The 20,436-nt window shown below is 42.4% G+C and overlaps 1 protein-coding gene across 2 annotated transcripts in view; it reads right to left on the reverse strand.

The window, feature by feature from the left end:
- The window catches only part of EFR3B (EFR3 homolog B), a 295,910-nt gene that overhangs the window by 61,878 nt on the left and 213,596 nt on the right, over window positions 1-20,436 (reverse strand). For both annotated transcript variants that reach the window (XM_030198680.1, XM_030198681.1), the window contains 4 exons: window positions 19,097-19,231; window positions 15,962-16,040; window positions 13,710-13,845; window positions 2,476-2,637 (listed from right to left, as the gene is read on the reverse strand). In XM_030198680.1, coding sequence (XP_030054540.1) covers window positions 2,476-2,637; window positions 13,710-13,845; window positions 15,962-16,040; window positions 19,097-19,231 — 512 coding nt within the window. The remainder of the gene's footprint in view (window positions 1-2,475; window positions 2,638-13,709; window positions 13,846-15,961; window positions 16,041-19,096; window positions 19,232-20,436) is intronic.

Genomic DNA, 20,436 nt, shown 5'->3' on the forward strand with positions numbered 1-20,436 from the left:
AAGAAAAAAAAATGTTTTCTAAAATTGTTAGGAACTGGAATGCATCAGCTTTGGGAAAAGTGTATCTTTTCAAATTAGTATTTTGTAACATGGAAGGAAATGCATTTCTGTTTTTCTTTTACTGGTTTTGCACTACTTGCCCTTACCTGAATCCCTGAAGAAAGTTTTGGTCTGAAAGCCGGGGCTCTGCTTGATATATGCAGTTGATAAATATGGTTTCCAGTGCTCGGTTCTGTACCTGTACAGTGCTGTATTTCTGTTCACATTGCCTGCTGTACAATTGCTGTGCTGTGTATACTGCTCTGTAGTTATGCTCAGATTGCCTGCTGTACAATTTCTTTTTCATTGCTGATTGGTGTTAATAAACAATATTTGAATTAAAGATACCCTATGCCTGTTCTTTGTGCATAAAGTATGTTTTTCATGCATTATTTGAGGGGTTCCCATTATTTTCCGTATTGTCCAACTTTTCACTTATCTGACACTGGGCTGGTTCCATTTACATCAGATAATCAAGAATCTATTGTACTAAAATTTCCCTCTCAAAAAATTGGGCTCTTGGTAGCTCTGCCACTGTTTCTCCTTATTCTCACAATCCCCATGTTTGTGATGTTTGCTGTTGCTATTGTTATTGCTGTTTTTCAGGATCTACAGAGAGAAAAAGAAGATTAGGAGGGGAAGGTGGCTAAGAGGTGGCAATAGCGATGCACTGAGATGAGGGCTGGGTCTGAAAGAATAAATATCCAGAAGCTTAGCGGTGATTACAAAAATAACAAAGGATTTGGAAAGCAGGTTGGTGGGAGTGTAGAGAGATCAACAGAGCAAGGTGAAAGACTAATAAATAAGAAGAAAGGAAATAGAGAATTTGGATGCGTGGGAGAATGAGGAATGGGAAAGGAGATGGAAGGTTGGAGCACAGGTGAAAGAAGAAAGAAAGTGGAGATCTTGGAGGAGTTGGGAGAGGGGGGATTGAAAAGGAAAAAAGATGGAGGGCCAGAGGTGAGGAGGTGAAAAGAAAAGTAGATGCAGTATGGAAGGTATGCAGGAAGAAGTAAGAAGAAAGAGATATGGAGGGCTGAGAACCAGCAAAGGGGAGATGTAAGGCTCAGAGGGGTCAACAAAGAGGGAAGGTAAGAGCTGAGGGGAGAGACATAAAGCCATGGTACTTACGGGGAAAATAATAGTTGGAGAAGAGAGATAGAAAGAAATGAGATTGAAGAAAGATATCTGAAAGACCAGGAACAGATGGAATAAAGGTTCAAAATGTGGGAGTGTTCAGTCATTACTGCAAAAAAAAAAAAATGTTTTACTCACAAAAGTGGGGTATTTAAATATTTATTAAAAAAAAATTATATCCCACATCATCTACTATTCTGAGCAGCTTACAAATATACATACATAGTAATATTGATGCCTCCACCCAACCCCACCATCACCATCACTACAGCAGATAAAAGTATACCCACTGTGAAAGAGGTGGGGTTTTGTAGAATGGCCAGGTATTACCCTTTCAAAGCCCAGACACAGGTGCAAAATCTAGCTATCTGGGTTTTCAAAGGAAAATTTCATAGGGTGTTATTGTTGAGCAATTATTTGAGACTTCTGCCTACTCAGGGCTTGTAAACCTTTTCCTCAGCCTCCTTAGCCCTACCTGAGACCAACCTAAGGTGGGTCTTTTACTAAAGATTAGCTCGAGTTATCTGCAGCAGGGCCCATTTTATTCCTATGGGCCTTGCTGCAGATAACTCGAGCTAATCTTTAGTAAAAGACCCCTTAAATCAGGAATTCCACCCAAATCCTCGCTGTGCAGCACTGCCTCTGAGCCATGAGACCTCATACAGTTTTCTTTTAAAAATTTCAGATTTCTTAATTTTTTCAGTGCTTTCATGAACACAGTTGGGAACAGATGTTGAATTTCAGTCAATATCTGCACAATATTCCCCTAATTCTGTAAAGGTGGCCAAAAATTGTGTGTGCAAATTTAGGCATGTTCCCGATTTGCGCGTACAATTCAATAGAATAATGAGACAATTAGTGCCAATAACTGGCTTTTTAACAAGCAATAATTGGCACCAATTAAGTTTAATTGGGAGTTACCCATGTAAAGTTAGCGTGGTCCAAAATATGTTGTAGAAATGGGAGGGTCATGGGCGTTTCAGAGCAGATCGGGGGTGTCGTTTTGAGTTAGCACGTAATTGCAAAATAACAGTGCTCTGTGCATAAATTTAGGCACAGACATTTGCACCAAATTTTTGTTGGTGCAAATGGCTGCACCTAAATTTATGCTAATTCTATAAACCATGCCAAATTCTAGGTATGGCTTATAGAATACTGCTTACATGGGGTTTTTTTCTGTACCAAATGTTTAGGCACCATATAGTGCTGCTTGTTAAAAAGTAAGATTTGTCTTGGGATGAAGCGTTATGGCCTACCACAGTCTTCAGTGTCCCAGAGTTGCCAGAACATTCCATATACCTATAGTTTTGATGACAGCCTCCTGAAACATTCTCTCCTCCTGTTCTTTAATGATTTTGGTACCAATGTTGACCCTGGAGTCGTAGCTTCCTGTGAGCTCGTAGTCAATGCTGAGTTGAAGCTGTTTTAATAGTGTATTAAACACCTCCAGCACTGTTGGTCCTAAGACAGAAGAACAAAAGCAAATGCAGAACTTTCAGACTGGGTTTCAGGAACAAGACTCGCCGATGCACCATAGCAGGAGGCAGCCATAGCACAAATGTACTCACATGGTCATCCTACTACTAGGCAAACTGGCCAGTCAGCTAGTGCACACGAATTTTGGCAGGAGAGGAGACAAAGGAGTAAGTATAGCTGGCTGGGTGAAGCAGCATAACTGGCAAGGATCCCTAGACCCTACCAATCAGTTGGCCAGATGAGGTGGCAGGCACCTGTACCACAGTTCCTCACCACTCTCCTCTTCCTCAGTGCTGGCACCATGGGGCTAGCACTTCTACATGCTGATCTTGTGCATCACTGAGATCAACACCAAGAAGTGCTGGCCATGAAGTCATGCTTTTTGAACACTTGTAAAACAGGCCCGTTTATGACACAAATGAAACGGGCGCTAGCAAGGTTTTCCTCGGAGTGTGTATGTTTGAGAGCGAGAGAGTGTGTGTGTGAGAGAGAACGTGTGTGTGAGAGATGGAGTGTGTGTGTGTGAGTGAGAGAATAAGTGAGAGCGAGAGAGACAGAATGTGTGTGTGTTTGTGTCAGAGAGAGAGTGTGTGTGAGAGACAGAGTGTATGTGTGTGTGAGAGAGAGAGTGTGTGTGAGAGAGAGATCGAGTGTGTGAGAGTGTATGTGAGAGACAGAGAGTGAGTGTGTGTGAGAAAGTGAAGCCTTCATGCCTTGAAGCATTTTTGCGCTCTGTAAGGCTCCATCTCCTCAACTGATGACATGTAGTTCCGGAACGTTGCAGGAATGCTTCAAGGCTTGAAGGCTTCACTTTCTCTGCTTCAGAATGTTGGAGGTGCGTTTTATTATATAGGATGATCATGGTACTACCCTTGAGGATGGAGGAGAGTTGCTGCAGCTGTTATGTGAAGGTATAGAGGGGTAGGAGGTGCCCAATAACCTTACAACAGCCCTGTATACCCATTACTGTAAACATACAGATTTCCATGTCTACTGTTAAACCCATCATTTATTTTCTATTTTTAAACAAAAAGCAGTAGTAAATATAGAAGCAAGTTGTCTGTTGCAAGCACATTTTATTCCTCTTTTGTCCTTTTTGATTAATCATTTAATTATTTTCCAAGTAAAACATAAAACATCACTTGGGGATAGGTGCACTAAAAGTGCAGCTATTCCATTTTTATACAATAAATTCATTTATTGCATAAAAGCAGCATCTCTTTATGTAAAACGGATTCCTCTTACCTTTTAAGACTTAATAAATGGGGTCTCTTCTTAGCGTGCTCACAATTAATATTCCTGAATATGCAGATATACTCATGTGCATGCAAGTGGGGTATAATGAGCTTAGACATTCCTGTATTTTCCTCTGAGTCACAGTAAAACACCTCAGTATAATTACTGCTGCTTTCAACTTGCTGCTTAAAAGGCAGTCTTAGATCAGAGAACCCTAGGGGCCTGATATTCAGCTGGTGGCAGGCAGCAAATTTGCGGCGACCAGAAATGAACACAATACTCAAGTTGCGGTCGCACCATGGAGCGATATAACGGCATTATGACATCCTCACACCTGTTTTCCATACCTTTCCTAATAATACCCAACATTCTATTCGCTTTCCTAGCCGCAGCAGCACACTGAGCAGAAGGTTTCAGTGTATTATCGACGACGACACCCAGATCCCTTTCTTGGTCCGTAACTCCTAACATGGAACCTTGCATGACGTAGCTATAATTCGGGTTCTATTTTCCCACACGCATCACCTTGCACTTGCTCACATTAAACGTCATCTGCCATTTAGCCGCCCAGTCTCCCAGTCTTGTAAGGTCCTTCTGTAATTTTTCACAATGCTGTCGCGAGTTAACGATTTTGAATAACTTTGTGTCATCAGCAAATTTAATTACCTCGCTAGTTACTCCCATCTCTAAAATCATTTATAAATATATTAAAAAGCAGCGGTCCTAGCACAGACCCCTGAAGAACCTCACTAACTACCCTTCTCCATTGTGAATACTGACCATTTAACCCCACTCTTGTTTCCTATCCTTCAACCAGTTTTTAATCCACAATAGGACATTTCCTCCTATCCCATGACCCTCCAATTTCCTCTGTAGCCTTTCATGAGGTACCTTGTCAAACGCCTTTTGAAAATCCAGATACACAATATCAACCGGCTCCCCTTTGTCCACATGTTTGTTTACTCCTTCAAAGAATTGAAGTAAATTGGTCAGGCAAGATTTCCCCACACAAAAGCCGTGCTGACTTGGTCTCAGTAATCCATGTCCTTGGATGTGCTCTGTAATTTTGTTTTTAATAATAGCCTCTACCATTTTCCCTGGCACCGACGTCAGACTCACCGGTCTATAATTTCCCGGATCTCCCCTGGAACCTTTTTTAAAAATCGGCGTTACATTGGCCACCCTCCAGTCTTCCGGTACCACGCTCAATTTTAAGGATAAATTGCATATCACTAGCAGTAGCTCTGCAAGCAGTGGTGTATCAAGGGGGGGGGGCAGTGGGGGCGGTCCGCCCCGGGTGCACGCCGCTCGGGGGGTGCCATGCGCCTGTTGGCCCAGTCCGCTTGTTCCCTCCCTGCTGCTCCCTCTACGCGGAACAGGTTACTTCCTGTTCCGGGGCAGAGGGAGCAACAGGGAACGAGCGGACTCGGAGCCAACAGGTGCATGGCCCCCACCCCCAGCAGGTAAAGATGCACCTGGGGGGGTCGCGCTGCACCCAGGGGGGGTGTAATTTCACCGGGGGGGGGGGGGAGCGCGCTGCACCTGTGGGGGGGCGCATCGGCGATCCACCACGGGTGTCAGCCAGCCTAGGAACGCCACTGTCCGCAAGCTCATTTTTCAGTTCTATCAGTACTCTAGGGCGAATACCATCAGGTCCAGGAAATTTGTTTCCATTAACAGCCATGTGCTAATGCTCCCATTAGCGTGCGGCAATTTTTAAAAATTATCATGGCGGCACTTAAGTGAGAATTCTTCAAGCAGTTTTAGGGTTTTAAGTTGCATTATTTGGCAGCTAATATGACTTTGGCCCTAACATTACTTGTCTAAAAATATTACGGTGATAATTAAGTCACTGCAGGTCACATGGTAATAAGATGCAAAATATACAAGTTCATGTTTTACATCTCAATATTATGCAAAGACCCTAATGCGACTTGTCATGATACACCACAAGTCATGCTAGGACCCAAAACTCATGATAAAACATTTCCTAATAAATATGGTCTATGGTCTAAATTTATTTGATATACCTCTATTCATAGAATACAGCATAGTGGTTCACTATAAAACAAATCCTTAAACGGAAAAGAACTCCAATATTAGACAGAATAGAGAAATAAGAACAGCATCATTCATACCAAAAGAAAGTTTAAAACAAATAAGCATTATGCACATGCAATCAAAACAGAACATAGTTCACATGTACTCAGCCCCAGACAATGAATGCTATAAATAGAGAAGTATTAAGGGCTATCTTAAATTTAGGGAATGATAATTCAAGACAAAGCAAAGATGATAGTAATTTTCATAAAGCTGGAGCCATTCAATAAAAAGCTGATTGTCTTGAGGAATCCAATCTTGCAGAGGATGGCGAAGGAAATGTGTAATTATCAATCATTCAATGATTTAAAAAGTCTAGGAGGTGCATATTGAGCTATTACAGTAGACAGATATGATAGAATCCCAGTGGAAAAAATTGTGTAAGAGTCAAGATCTTATGTTGAATATGATGGCTTACTGGGAGCCAGTGGTATTGAATAAAGAGAGGGTAACATAATTATATTTTTTAGCTCAAGCAAATATTCTCAAAGCAGTATTTTTACACAGATTGTAATCTCCAAAGGAATGTCTGTGTAATGCCAGAATAAACGGCATTACAATAAACCTATCTCTGAAAGTCCGGTGGTCAATATGGAATTGCCACCTAAATCAAAAGCTGCTGATGTCAAGTGAAATTAAATGAGCTATTTTACCGCAATCAATTCCACTGTGTAATTCACTATCTAGTGATGTTAACACAGTTTCTGTACTGCATCCCAGCTGAACACCTGACTTGATGGGTGAAATATATTAAAAAGTGTGTTGGAGAAGCTATTGAAAGGCAACTTTTTCAGCGATTTTGGAAAGAAAACAAAGATTAGACAGGTTGATAATCAGAAGGTATAGATAGATCAGAATTAATTCCTTTAAGAATTTGTCTAATAATAGAAGATTTCCAGTTGGTAGGAAAATACTTGATTGGAGACTGCTCCAAATCATAAGGAGCAATTGTGCAGTAAGGCCATGACGGGGAATATTAAACCAATGTGAGGGTACTACGTCTAAAGGACAAATAGTAAAATTCATGGTAGGAAGTATCTTTTCAAGATTAATATAGGATGATATGGTAAATTTCAACCAAGGGAAGAATCCAGATAGAGATGTAGAAGCAGAGGATGTTGTAGAAGCCATAGGTGAGAATGAAGAATGTGGGTAAACAACAGTTGATGGGTTTGATTGCCAGAGTAACTGAACCTTGGTTATAAAATAACTGGATCAATCATTGGCAGTAAAGCATGATGAAGAAGTCTTTTGAGTCTTTGTAAAAGAAAGTTCCGATAGAATAGAAAACAGCTTCTGTGGTCGATTGGCGGCATTGCTTATCCGATTAATGTAATATGTTTTCTTTGCTTGGAGGACTTGCTTATGATAAAAGCTATAGTGAAATTTATAAAGAACAAAGGAACTGGGAGTATCGTGTTTCCTCCACTTGCATTCGGACTGACGGGTCTGACGACAAAGTAGGCGTATATCAGAGGAAAGCCATGTTTTTTTTCTTAATACCAAAAAATGCTCGAGTGTTATGACATTGAGAAGACAGATTTGGAACTTGTAAGCATATAATTTCATTCCAGGTAGTGGCCTGCTTTTCAATATTTAGAGATCCAAAATCAGAAGGAAAATGAGTGCAAAGCGGAGTCAATTTCATGGGATTAACATAAGAAGGGAGACCAGAAGGAGGCAATGATGGCTCAGGAGTAATGGTGGGACAAGTGAGAAAGAATGTGATGAGGAAATGATCAGACTAAGGCATGTCTATAGAAGAAAAATCGTGTAATAGAAGCAGGGAATCCAGAAAGGAAGAACTGTCCAAAATATGTCCTGTGATATGTGTAGGAAAGTGAATAAGTTGTGTAAGGCTAAAGAAAAATGATCCTAGCAGTAGTTGCGCAAAACTTCTGCTAAGGACGCAATTTGGAAGCTGGAGCAGCAAAGGGCAGGAGTAATTGGCATCGCTTCTGCTGAAGATTCCCTAGACCCTCGGATGCACCCCTGGATCCCCCCCCCCCCCCCCGGAGGGGGGCTGATGTCAGGGAAAGGGTATTACTGGGAGCCTGGGGGAACTAGCCTGATGCTGACTGCTGCCTGCCTGAACTCTTGCCTAGACCTGGGCACTTTCTTCTGCCTGCCACCTGAACCTTTGCCTGGACCTGGACGCTGTCTTCTGCCTGCTGCCTGCCTGAACCTTTGCCTGGACTTGGACGCTGTCTTCTGCCTGCCCCCTGTTGAAACCCTTGCCTAAACCTGGATGCTGACTGCTGCCTGCCTAAACCCTTGCCTTGACCTGGACGCTGTCTTCTGCAAATCTTCCGGTGCTGCCACTTCTTCCTGTTCCTGTACTTCTCGTCGTCTTCTGGCACCCCTGATTATCCATCGGCCGCTTGCACCCAGAGGCTCAACCGCTGAAGAACGGCGGTCACCACAGGTGAAGCAACAGGGTTGTCCGACTGCTGTTCCTGGAAAAGGCCCGTTCTCCTATCCTGGGCACCTCTGCTCTGTGGATGGCACAGGAACTCACCATATCTAACATCTAACACTTCGCTTAAAATTCAGAGAAAAGAAGAAATAATATGACTGGGGGTGGGGGGAGCAAAGGAGCCACCATTCAATTTTTGCCACTAAAGTCCACAATAAAAGGTGCAGAGAAGCACAACATAGTAACACAATAACTCGTGTGTGAGTCTTGCACATCACTTATAAAAGATAAATTAAGCTGCAGAACTGTTTACAATGCCAGACACACTTTCACTTGTTCTTCACATGGCTCGGGGTTATTCTGAAATTGAGCACATATGTAAATAGTATGTGCATATATTTGCCTAGTGAATATTCAACTTGAAAATAGGCATCTACTTCTATTTTGAAAATTATTCCAGACAATTTAAGTGCTTAAATTCATACCTGCTCTTTACCATGCACAAATTTTCTGGGTAGTTATGTTCCAATTTTCAAAACTACAGGCTAGATTCTACATATAGTGCCTTAATAATCGGCACTGAAAAAAATATGCTTAGGCGTATTCTATAAACTACACCTAAAGTTAGGTGCGTTTTATAGAATACGCCAAGAGGGGCATAATCGAAAGGGGCACCCAAGTTTTCCTAAAAACGTCCTCGCAGGATGTCCGGCAAAGAGGCAGGGAAACCCGTATTATCGAAACAAGATGGGCGTCCATCTTTCATTTCGATAATATGGTCGGGGACCCCCAAATCTTAACATTTAGGTTGTCCCTAGAGATGGTCGGCCCTAGACTTGGTCGTTTCTGATTTTTGGCGATAATGGAAACTAAGGACGCCCATCTCAGAAATGACCAAATGCAAGACCTTTGGTCGTGGGAGGAGCCAGCATTCGTAGTGCACTGGTCCCCCTAACATGCCAGGACACCAACCAGGCACCCTAGGGGGCACTGCAGTGGACTTCAGAAAAAGCTCCCTTACCTTGTGTGCTAAGCCCCCAACCCCCCCCCCCAAAAAAAACCCCACTCCCACAACTGTACACCACTACCATAGCCCTTATGGGTGAAGGGGGGCACCTAGATGTGGGTACAGTGGGTTTCTGGTGGGTTTTGAAGGTAGGGGGGGATGGGCCTGGGTCCGCCTGCCTGAAGTGTACTGCACCCACTAAAACTGCTCCAGGGACCTGAATACTGCTGTCATGGAGCTGGGTATGATATTTGAGGCTGGCAAAAATATTTTAAAAAACATTTTTTGAGGGTGGGAGGGGGTTAGTGACCACTGGGGCAGTAAGAGGAGGTCATCTCCGATTCCCTCTGGTGGTCATCTGGTCAGTTTGAGCACTTTTTTTGTGGCTTGGTCGTAAGAAAAAAAGGAGCAGGTAAAATTGTCCAAGTGTTCGTCAGGGACGCCCTTTTTTTCCATTATGGGTCGAGGACGTCCATGTGTTACGTACGCCCAAATCCCACCGTCGCTACACCTCCGACACACCCCCAGGAACTCTGATCATCCCTGCGACGGAAAGCAGTTGGGGACGCCCAAAATCGGCTTTCCATTATACCGATTTGGGTGACCCTGTGAGAAGGACACCCATCTTGCGATTTGTGTCGAAAGATGGGCGTCCATCTCTTTTGAAAATAAGCTTGATAGTGTCCGTCCGCGTGACTAAATTTAGTTGTGGGCATTTACGCTAATTAATACTTGATGTAAATGTCTATGACTAAGTTAGGCACGGAGCAGTTGTATTCTGTAACAGTGTGCATAGATTTTAGACATGCCCACGACCCGCCCTTTCCCTTCCCCTGGCCACGCCCCCTTTTCCAATCTGCATCTTAAAATTTACGCACACCACTTTACAGAATATGCTTAGAAAGTTGTACACATAAATTCCAATTAATGCCAATTAGTGCCAATAATTGCATAAGTGGCAATTATCGGCACTGATTGGCTTGTTAAGATATTTAAGTTGCATGTGTTAATCAGAATATGACCTGATTTGCGCATGCAACTCAAGTCTCGCTATATAGAATCTGGGGGTATGTGCGTAACTGCAAACCCCTTCCGTTTGTAAACACCAATTTCTGCACATAAAGCCCTGATTAATTTACAGAAATGGCTTTTATATTTGTCCTATAAAGTAGTGCACAGCCCCCAAATTGGGGGGGGGGGGGGAGATATGTAATTCAGTGCAGAACCATGGAGTTGTGTTCTTCTAGGCCATATCCCCCTGGATTCTATATAGCGTGCCAAGAGATCCATGCCAAATTCTAGGCGGATTCTATAACAATGCACATAACTTAATTGGCTTAACAAGCTAATTAGCGTTGATAACAGCACTTAACAAGCAATAGTGAGCACTAATTGGCAATAATTAGAATTTACATGCACAATCGCTAAGCATATTCTGTAATGCACTGCGCCTAAATTCTAACATGCACAGAAAAAAAGGGCATGGTTATGGGCGGGGAAATGGGCATTTCATGGGCATTCTGAAATTTGCACATGTAGTTATAGAATATGGCCCAGTGTGCCTAAATCTACGTACTGGGATTTATGCCATGTTTTCATTGGTGTAAATGGACAGACGTAGTTTTAGGTGCTGAAATATCAACTAGGCGTATTCTATATACTGTGCCTAAATCTAGGCACCACTTACACAGCATGCTTAGATGAAAATGTTTTCTATGCGGATTTTTTAGGCACCATATATAGAATCCACCCCCTCCCCCCATCATGGCTAATTTTCAGAGAAGATTTCACTGACTCCCCAGGACACGGGGACAGTAAAATTCATAATCTTCTCCTGTTGGAGCTAGGTAATATAACCTACACTGCTGGAGAATTCCTCTTAGAGATTACGTTTCCTTCAAAATTATGTATATGATTTCCCCTACATATTTTAGTGGCAAGAAAAGGTGTCCTGCATGATAAATTCAGATCATATGTTGACAAGAGTTTAAACTAGACGACAGAGATGGTAGATGTAAAAATTGAGGGTGCAGGCTCTGAAAAATGCATGAAGATGACTGGCAAAATAAAAAGGCAAAACCGGTTAGGGCTCTTCAGCTTGAAGAAAAGACAACCGAGAAATAGGGATGTGCATTCATTTGAAATGACATGGAAAATGTCACTGATATGTCTCATGCCATTTTACCCACCTCTATAAAATAAGCTCGTATATCTGAGTCTTCTAAAGATTTTTTTCATTATGGGGGTCAGGTGATATATATTTCTTTAAATCACTCAGAACTGCCCAAAATCGTCACTGGTCCATTATAAATTGTTTTTTATGTGTTTATATGAAATCTTCTGCATAACTTTCTATAGAGAAACTCTGTTCTTCCTTCATTCAATAATAACTAGTATACGTTCAAACATTAAAGATGTGTTATCGCTTAGCTTAAGTTATCGGCTGTAGAAGGTTATTATGTTATTGAAAACTGGGCATCCAGGGATCATTTATGCATGCAACTAAATTAGCTAATTGGTATAAATTGGCAATAAGCACCAATAATTGGCATTGACAAGCATTAATTAGCACTAATTTGTAGTTAAGTACCTAAATGACGTGCATCCCTGATTACTATGGTGTGCTAGCATTTTTAGTGCACGCTAACGCTAGAGACACCTGTATGGGTGTCTCTAGTGTTACTGTGCACTAATTTTTAGCACATGCTATAAAGTTAGCACCTAATTTTTATTGCGCTCAACTCCAATGGGGGTATAGACATAAGAGGGGCATGGGTGGGTTGGGGGCATGCCAAGCAACTAGGCACTAAGGGGGTCTTTTACAAAACGTCGGTAAACCCAACACAGGTATACTGAATGCTAAATCAGGACTACCGCCGGCCCAACGCAACTGCCAGCGGTAGTTCCATCCCCAAAATGGCTTGTGTGGCGGTAACCCCTCAGTAGTCGGGCATCACCACACGCTGCCCAGTTACCGTTGTGTTACTGTGGGATCCTTTATCGCCACCTCAGTGGGGCTGCCTGCCGCATGGCACGCAGTAAGAGTTCTCTTACCGCGTGCTGGCGGCTTTTTATCCACTGCAGTAAAAAGGGTCCTCGCCACTACCGCAGCTTGGTTAAAAAGACCCCTAAGTTGTAGAATACTGTCAGTTATGTGCATAACTGTCAGTATTTGGGAACACACATTTAGACCAGCCCTTGACATGAGGTAAGTGTTTGTGCCTAGAGTTAGGTGCCAAAATACAGACTTACACTAGTATTATATAACAGCAACTACACATGATATTGCCGTTATAGAATTGATGCTTAGCGCCCAAATTTTTGCTGCCTAAGTTTTAGTATCCTTTACTGACTTGAGCCCTATCCGAGTGATGTAGTACAGGTTTTTTCACCTTTTCAAATAGTACAAAAACCAGGGGACACTCAATGAAAGTACGTGGAAATACTTTTAAAACAAATAGGGCAAAATACTTTTTAACTCAAAGAATAGTTAAGTTCTGGTACTTGTTGCTGGAGGGTGTGGTAACAGCGGCTAGCAGACCTGGGTTTTTAAATGGTTCGGACAAGTTCCTGGAGCAAAAGTGCATAGTCTGCTATTAAGACGGACATGGGGGAAGCCACTGCTTGCCCTGGGATTGGTAGCATGGAATGTTGCTACTATTTGGGTTTCTGCCAGGTACTTGTGACCTGGACTGGCCACTGTTGGAAGCAGGATAATGGGCTAGATGGGCCATTGGTCTGACCCAGTATGGCTATTCTTTTGTTCTTAGGTAGCATGCTAAATATATGTCTAATGCATCAACCACCCCAGTTCCATTTGTTTAGATTAGGCTTGACTATCAGACCTAAGCTGAATGGATAAATTACCCAGATAACTACTGAATATCACCATTATCCTGCTCATTTTTACAGTCACCTGTATGTACCCTGCTCCTTATTCAGCCCACTTTTAGATAGATAGTATCAGATAAGCCAGTGTTTCCCAAGTCCAGTCCTAGAGTACCATTGCCAGTCAGAATTTCAGGATATCCGCAATGAATATGCATGAACTTGATTTGCATACACTGCCTCCATTATATGCAAATCTCTTTCGTGTATATTCATTGTGGATATCCTGAAAACCTGACTGGTAAAGGGTACTCCAGGACCCGACTTGGGAAACACTGAGATAAGCTAATTATGTGTTTGCTGGCTGCCACCATATTCAAAATTGCCTTTGAAAATCATCTCATACATCACCCAAATCAAATACTATATGCAGTAAAAAAATGTGAAGGCTTAATTGTTCCTCCTTCATACCTACTGATCCACTGGCTGCTATCACAGCTGCTTCAGACACAACCTCCACAATCCCAGCACGAACTATGGCAGCACTTTTGCTGTTGGCATCCAAGTGTCCTAGTAACTGCTGGATCACTAAATGAGAATGTTGAGGCTAAACATTAAAAACAAAAAGATTTAGTTCTGTCCCAGAATCATATTATAAATCTCAAAAGGACGTCATAGCCAATGCATTGAGAATATCACTGAAAAACGTGTATATTTTCTAATCTAGATCTCCATTCACAAACTATGGGCTTATTTTACTAAAGTTTTTCTCAGTTCTGGAGCAATTTTATATATGCCTATCTGTCTTCGCAGCCTAGGTCTCCTCTTATAAAATTACTTTCATGTTTAAGGGGAAAAACCATAATGGATTAGGCCAACATTTGTTTGACAGAGTACATCAGTCCATGAAGTTCAGCCATATTAGTATAATCTGGAAAAACACCAAGAGCCCTAAGGGCCTTCATAATTTGACCTTGTATGCAAAATAAATAAATAAATAAAAATCTTGGGGTCAATATTCAGCTGTTGGTGGTGAGTCCCCTTGCTTGTTCACATAAAATTCTTGATTATATGTCTGAATTAGTATAAAAGAACTATGAAGACTGCCCTGAGTTCCAAGTGGCTGATTCGAAGAGTTGCCTTGCATCATGACCACCTTCTTTGCAAATGATGGTTACTTAGATAAGCTGCCCACACTCAGGTTGAGGCATCTGTAGTGAGGACTATCTGATGCTGCCAAAGTGCAATACGTACACCCACTGTGAAAGGAACTTCAGTGGTAAACCAGGGTATGTTATGTATGTTCTTAATCTCTCAAATTTACTGCTGGTGCTCATCCTGCCAAAGAGTCTCTCCTTCTATTATTCATAAGCAGTAATATGTATAGACAACACGCCAAGGTACGCATGGAAGTTCTTTTCAATCAGGCCTATGGTGTCCAACAGAATTGGGAGTAATTCTATATCTTTCTGACACATTTTCTAGGTCTCTGATGGCATATCTTAGTATTTCTTTCTTTCCAGTGGGTAAGCCAAATTATCTTATGGTGAATTTTTTATATTGACACCAATACCTTACAACTAGCAATAAGCTGGTCAATATTCAGCCAGCAGCATTCAATGGATTTTTAAGTACTGACCATGGCGGACTAAATTAGACCCAGATATTCAGTACCAGGCTATGTCTGGGCACACCAGCATTGAATATCCAGGTATGACCGGGCACGTGCTGACCGCTGGCTCTTATGCACTTCTTAGACGATATTCAGCTGGGACCCACAAAAGACACGTATCTGGGTTCTAGTTGAATATCGGGCCAAAACCTGCATAAGGGGTCTGGCATTCTGACCCTTCCCATGCCAATGAGCCCCCCCCTCCCCAGTAGGTTCTTATCTTCTCTTTCTCTCCCCTTATCCCCCAGACCTTCCCCAGGCTCCCTTCCATCCATTGGACTTACCCAGAGATGATCTTTGATAATCTAGCTGGATGGGACAGGAACAGTCTCTCTCTGCTCCTGCCCCATCGGCTCCAGGTTCAAAATTTACATTATTTGTAAAGTTGACCCCAGCGGTAGTAATGCAAGATTACTGCTAGGGGTCAGTAATGGAGCCAATGGAGCAGGAACAGAAAGGAAGTGCTCCTGCCCATCCCATTAGACTACCAAGGATCACCTTTGGGTAAGTCTCGGGGGTGGAAGGGGGCCTGAGGGAAGTCTGGAGGGTGGAGGATGAGGGATTGAGTAGATTGGAACCTGCTGGCAGTGAGACAGAACTTGGAAGGGAAGACTAGAGTAGGGGTGGGATGAGCAGCAGTGCCAACTAGGAAGTTAAGCAGATTCCGGCCGATATTCAGTGTCAGCACCCATGTAACTAAGCAACCAAGGTTAGGACAGCCTTTTGTGCAGTCCTTTCTGCTCCACTTACCTATGTGGCACTGGCACTGAATATTGCCGGTACCCGCATAGTTCCTGGCTCCTCCTGACTCTACCCCTGGACCCCCCCCCCCCTCCCCCTCTACTTGCCTGGATTCCATCTGGGCAGTTAGATCCAATATTCGGTGGCACTGCCTTCTTAAGAGCCACTGAATATCAGTGACTGGTCTACCCACCTAAACCACGCAAATTATCAACCCCATGATGTGTAACCATGTGCAGGTTTGTTTTTCAGAATCTGCATTTGTCGTTGTATCTAAGCCAGTGAATGTTGAGCATGATCTCAGTCTCACCTGTATAGAGTACATGATGATCTTAAAACAAAGGACAGCAAATATCTTTGGCTCCCAGAGTGAGTGGTTATCCAGATGGCTGAGTAAAACGAAGAACAAAAATCATTATACTGGCTGTCTTTCTCATTATACTAAATGATGGCATTTCTATAATTATTAATTAGACAAGTAGATCCATTGGGAAAGACAAAAAAAAAGGTATCTCTGTTAACAATGTAGAGAATGAAACTAGTATGTGATTCAGAGGAAGCTAGAACATGTTTTCTTTAATAGGAGGCCCTAAAAACATTGTACATATAGCATAATGATGCCTGAAGCAACGCAGAATATGAATACTTAAATTTAGTGCCAGGTTTGTTTTTGCATTTTGTTATACCAATGTCTAAGAACATGCAAGGTGAAATGATGATTCTACTGACAAGATCATAGATTATGCTAAATTTATGGCGGGGAATTCTATAAATAGCACTTAAAATGGGGGCCAAAAGACTTGGTGCTAAGTGCTATTCTATAAAGGGTGCATGTCTTTTATACAGCAGCGCAGAATACTGATTCCCAAACCTAACTTTGGAAGATTGGTGAAACCTGTGGTTAATGCTAGCACCCAAGTTAGGGCAATTACCCAATATAAAAAAATTACTTGCATAGCTTTTTGGAATGCCCCTGACGTGCCCATGCCTCTCCCATGGTCACACTCCCTTTTGGGATACACGCTATGGGAGTTAGGCGCCCTGCCCAAAGCAAAACATCAGAATGAAATCTAATGAGTATAAAAGACAGGTAGTCATTTACAATGACTGAGGAAATGTCAATGACATTTCCTCTGTTCTTTCCTGTGGTTAGCAATCCCTGGTGGTCCAGCAGGGGTCCTTTGAGGCAGGAGCAATGTCCACTTGCTCCTGCCCCTTTGAAAACACTTCGAGCGATTGGAACTTCTATAAGCTCTACAGGATTTTGAATAATTGCACAAACAACATTACTTCCATTAATTGCTTATTGTAATTCGCTATACTGTGGTATAAGTAAGACCCAGTTGAGTTAGCTTCAGCTTCTTCAAAATACACCAGCCTGTTTGATTTTTGGTTTGGGAGAACTTAGTGAAATTAGTCCTTTATTGTGTGGTTTACATTAGTTAAGACTGGAATCCCTTATTCAATTTAAGATTATATGTTAAATCTATAAGAGCATTTACAGTATGAACTCTATTATGGTAGGACACTTAATATCATTTCCAGGATAAAAAGATTATCTGAGGAGTTCACAAAATCTGACTCATGATATTGCATCTATGAAAAAGATAAGGTGGAAAGCTGTTTGGAAGCACTCTTTTGCATTCCAGGATTCCAGAATTTAGAATAGTTTGCCTATGTTCATGTGGTTAATAAAATGTAAAATGTAAAAAATCTTATCTATTTTCATTGTAATATTTCCCTAGTGAATGGAATATTTAAATTTAATTGTATATCATGTCTGAATGAGATATTAATCTTGGTTAAACCACTTTGACATTTCTGTTAAAAGCGGTATACAAGATGCGGAATAGAATAGAATATTGCAAAATTAGGGTGAAAGGTCATGGCCACCATAATGGATGAGACTGCAGCAATGGGCAGGAGTGAATGGGCAGCGCTCCTCCCCCAACATATCCTCACTGGACCATCAAGGATGGAGGTAAGTGTGGGGAGACTATGGGGAGGGGAGAGGGGTGCCATGGGAAGGGGTCCAGAAATTGTTTGTTGTGTGTTGTCTTCTGGGATGGCAAAAGGAGGTGGCCTTCAAAGAAAACAGAAATTTCCCTAGAAGACCTGGGAATCTACACAAAATGAAAATTTTCTGGCAATCCATCCCTAATCACAACAAAAATGAAGATATTAGTTATTAACTGTTAATAAAATTAGGCTATGCTACCAATTAGGGCACACTGAATGTGAAGAAGCCTATGGGAACAGAATGGGTTTCTTTACATTCAACGCTTCACTAATCGGTAGTACAGATTTGTAAAAGCCGTTTCTTCCTATTGCTGCTCAGGGGCGTAGCCAGACACCCAATTTTGGGTGGACCTGGGCCCAAGATGGGTGGGCAGAAGAATTCCACCCTGTCCCACAAGCGATTTGATCTCTCCCTCTCTCGTCTGCATACCATATGGTCTCGCAAACATCCCTCGGAGTGGCCTAGTGGTTAGGGTGGTGGACTTTGGTCCTGGGGATCTGAGGAACTGAGTTTGATTCCTACTTCAGGCACAGGCAGCTCCTTGTGACTCTGGGCAAGTCACTTAACCCTCCATTGCCCCATGTAAGCCACATTGAGCCTGCCATGAGCAGGAAAGCACAGGGTACAAATGTAACAAAAAAACCCTTTTAAATAGCAGATTTTCACCAGCAGCGAGAAACAACTAATACACACTGCTCATGTTGGCCCCACAGCCTTCCCTCTGATGCAACTTCCTGTTTCCATATAGGTGGGAATACATCAGAGGGAAGACTGTGGGGCCAGTGTGAACAGTATGTATCAGTTGCTGCTCACTGCAGGCGAAGATCTGCTATTTCCAAGGTATGCAGGAGGGGCAGTTGTTGGGAGTTTTTGGCTGGTGTGGCTTGGGGATCCCTGCCAGCCACATCATAGGTGTGCTGCTACTGGGTGGACCTGAGCACAAAGTGGGTGGGCCTGGGCCCACCCGGGCCCACCATTGGCTACGCCACTGTTGCTGCTTTAAAGCTCCTTGATGCTGGTCTGCTTGATATCTAAACTCTCACATCTTAGATTTTTAATCAGTCAGAAACTGAGAACAGCAAATGCAACTTAAAAATGGACAGCACCTAGTACAGAACTCGGGACCCCCACATCAACTTTGCCTTTCATGATACCTACAATGAATATGCATGAGAACAATTTACACACATTGAAATCCCAGTATATGCAACTTGTTTCATGCTTATTTATTTTGGATATCCTGAAAACTCAGCTGACTGTTGGTTCCCCAGGACAGATTGGGAAGCCCTAGTCTAGTGTACATCAGTAGCCAAGCAAAAAACATACCTATCTCCGCTATTTTTTGTGTTTTATTGTAAAAAAAAAATTGAGCACAAATTATAAAATGCTTTCCATTGTGTTAAGGCAGAAAATAAAGCTTCTTACATAAGAACTGGTTTGATGGCGTTTTTAATGTTTCCATAAGCTGCTCGTCCCAGTAATTCTCGCAGACACCGTTCAGCCAGTTCGGTAGGGCTCTCCTTCTCTTTTTCAGTGGTTTGCAGAGGAGAAGGGGAGCGGCTTAGGAAGCAAAACAGGAATGCTATGTCAACTTCAATATTATCAATAGGAAGAAGCACTACAGGAGCCCTTTACTACAAAAAAAAAAGGGTTAGATCATATACCTTTCTTTCACTAAGCAAATGAGTTCTTGGCGTTTTCTAGTGTCACTCCACACAAGGATAATTAGATGGATTTCTGTGCCCCTAGGGCATTTTAAACCAGCTTCTTCACCTCTGTTCTCAATTCAATCCTAATATGTACAGTCAGGTATTACAAAAGATTGTCAACAAAAAAGGTAATGAATGCCTTGAGATATTGAAGTTAGGTCTGTCCTTTTTACTATTTTGGCTTTTCTTTCTCTTAAAAAACATTATTGCTGTTTTTTTGTAAACCACTGTGGTCGGTATAAGCCAGGTAGTATATTAAATTTTTACAATAAACATAAACAAAGAAGGTAATTTTAGAAGGCTTCTATGGCATTTACATGTGAACATGTTCTATGCATCAAACGACATGTTAAAAACTCGCTGCTTACACGTTTAGATCTGTAGTATGCGCAGTATTGATTCTGGGAAAGGTTCCAAATAGGTGCCCTTCTTGGAGCCTAAAAATAAGCACCCCTTTATAGGGGGAATGCTAGCGCCTCAAATAATTTTGGATGATATTTCTGTAGGGCTCTTGAGAAATCGGCAGTAAAGGATGTCTGCTTGAATTCCCAGTGCCACTACTCTAAATCAATACAATAATGCTTCCAATCTGACCTCAGTAGGAGACAGGCAAACTGGAACTGGGCAGCATCTGGCCTTTTCCAGAAAGGGGCAAAAGCTGACAGAAAGAACATAGAGGGGCCAATACTTTGTCTTTGTACTTTTGGAATGGGTCTCTCCTGCTCGCTTAAATTGTTTTCTGCCGCCTAAGAGGGGATATTCAGCAGCACTTAACTGGATAGTGCCCCTGAATATCCCCTCAGACCGCCCAATTAAAAAGTGAGCAGGTCAGGGGCGGTGCTGGTGGCGGCACTAGGAAGGAGCCCCAAGTTGTGCAAGTGCTGGCAATATTCAGTGCCAGCACCTGAATAGCTAAGCGGCCTTATTTAGGACAGCTGAAGAATATTGAGCCGGCACCCGCATAACTTTTTTTCCTTTAAAAAAAAGCCTCCGAGCGCCCCCCTCTCGCCCCCCTGCCAATGTCCTCTCTTTTCTTCCCCCCTCCTTAGCCTGTGA

Source organism: Microcaecilia unicolor, chromosome 3 (genome assembly GCF_901765095.1).
Source record: "Microcaecilia unicolor chromosome 3, aMicUni1.1, whole genome shotgun sequence".
NCBI classification, from domain to species: Eukaryota; Metazoa; Chordata; class Amphibia; order Gymnophiona; family Siphonopidae; genus Microcaecilia; species Microcaecilia unicolor.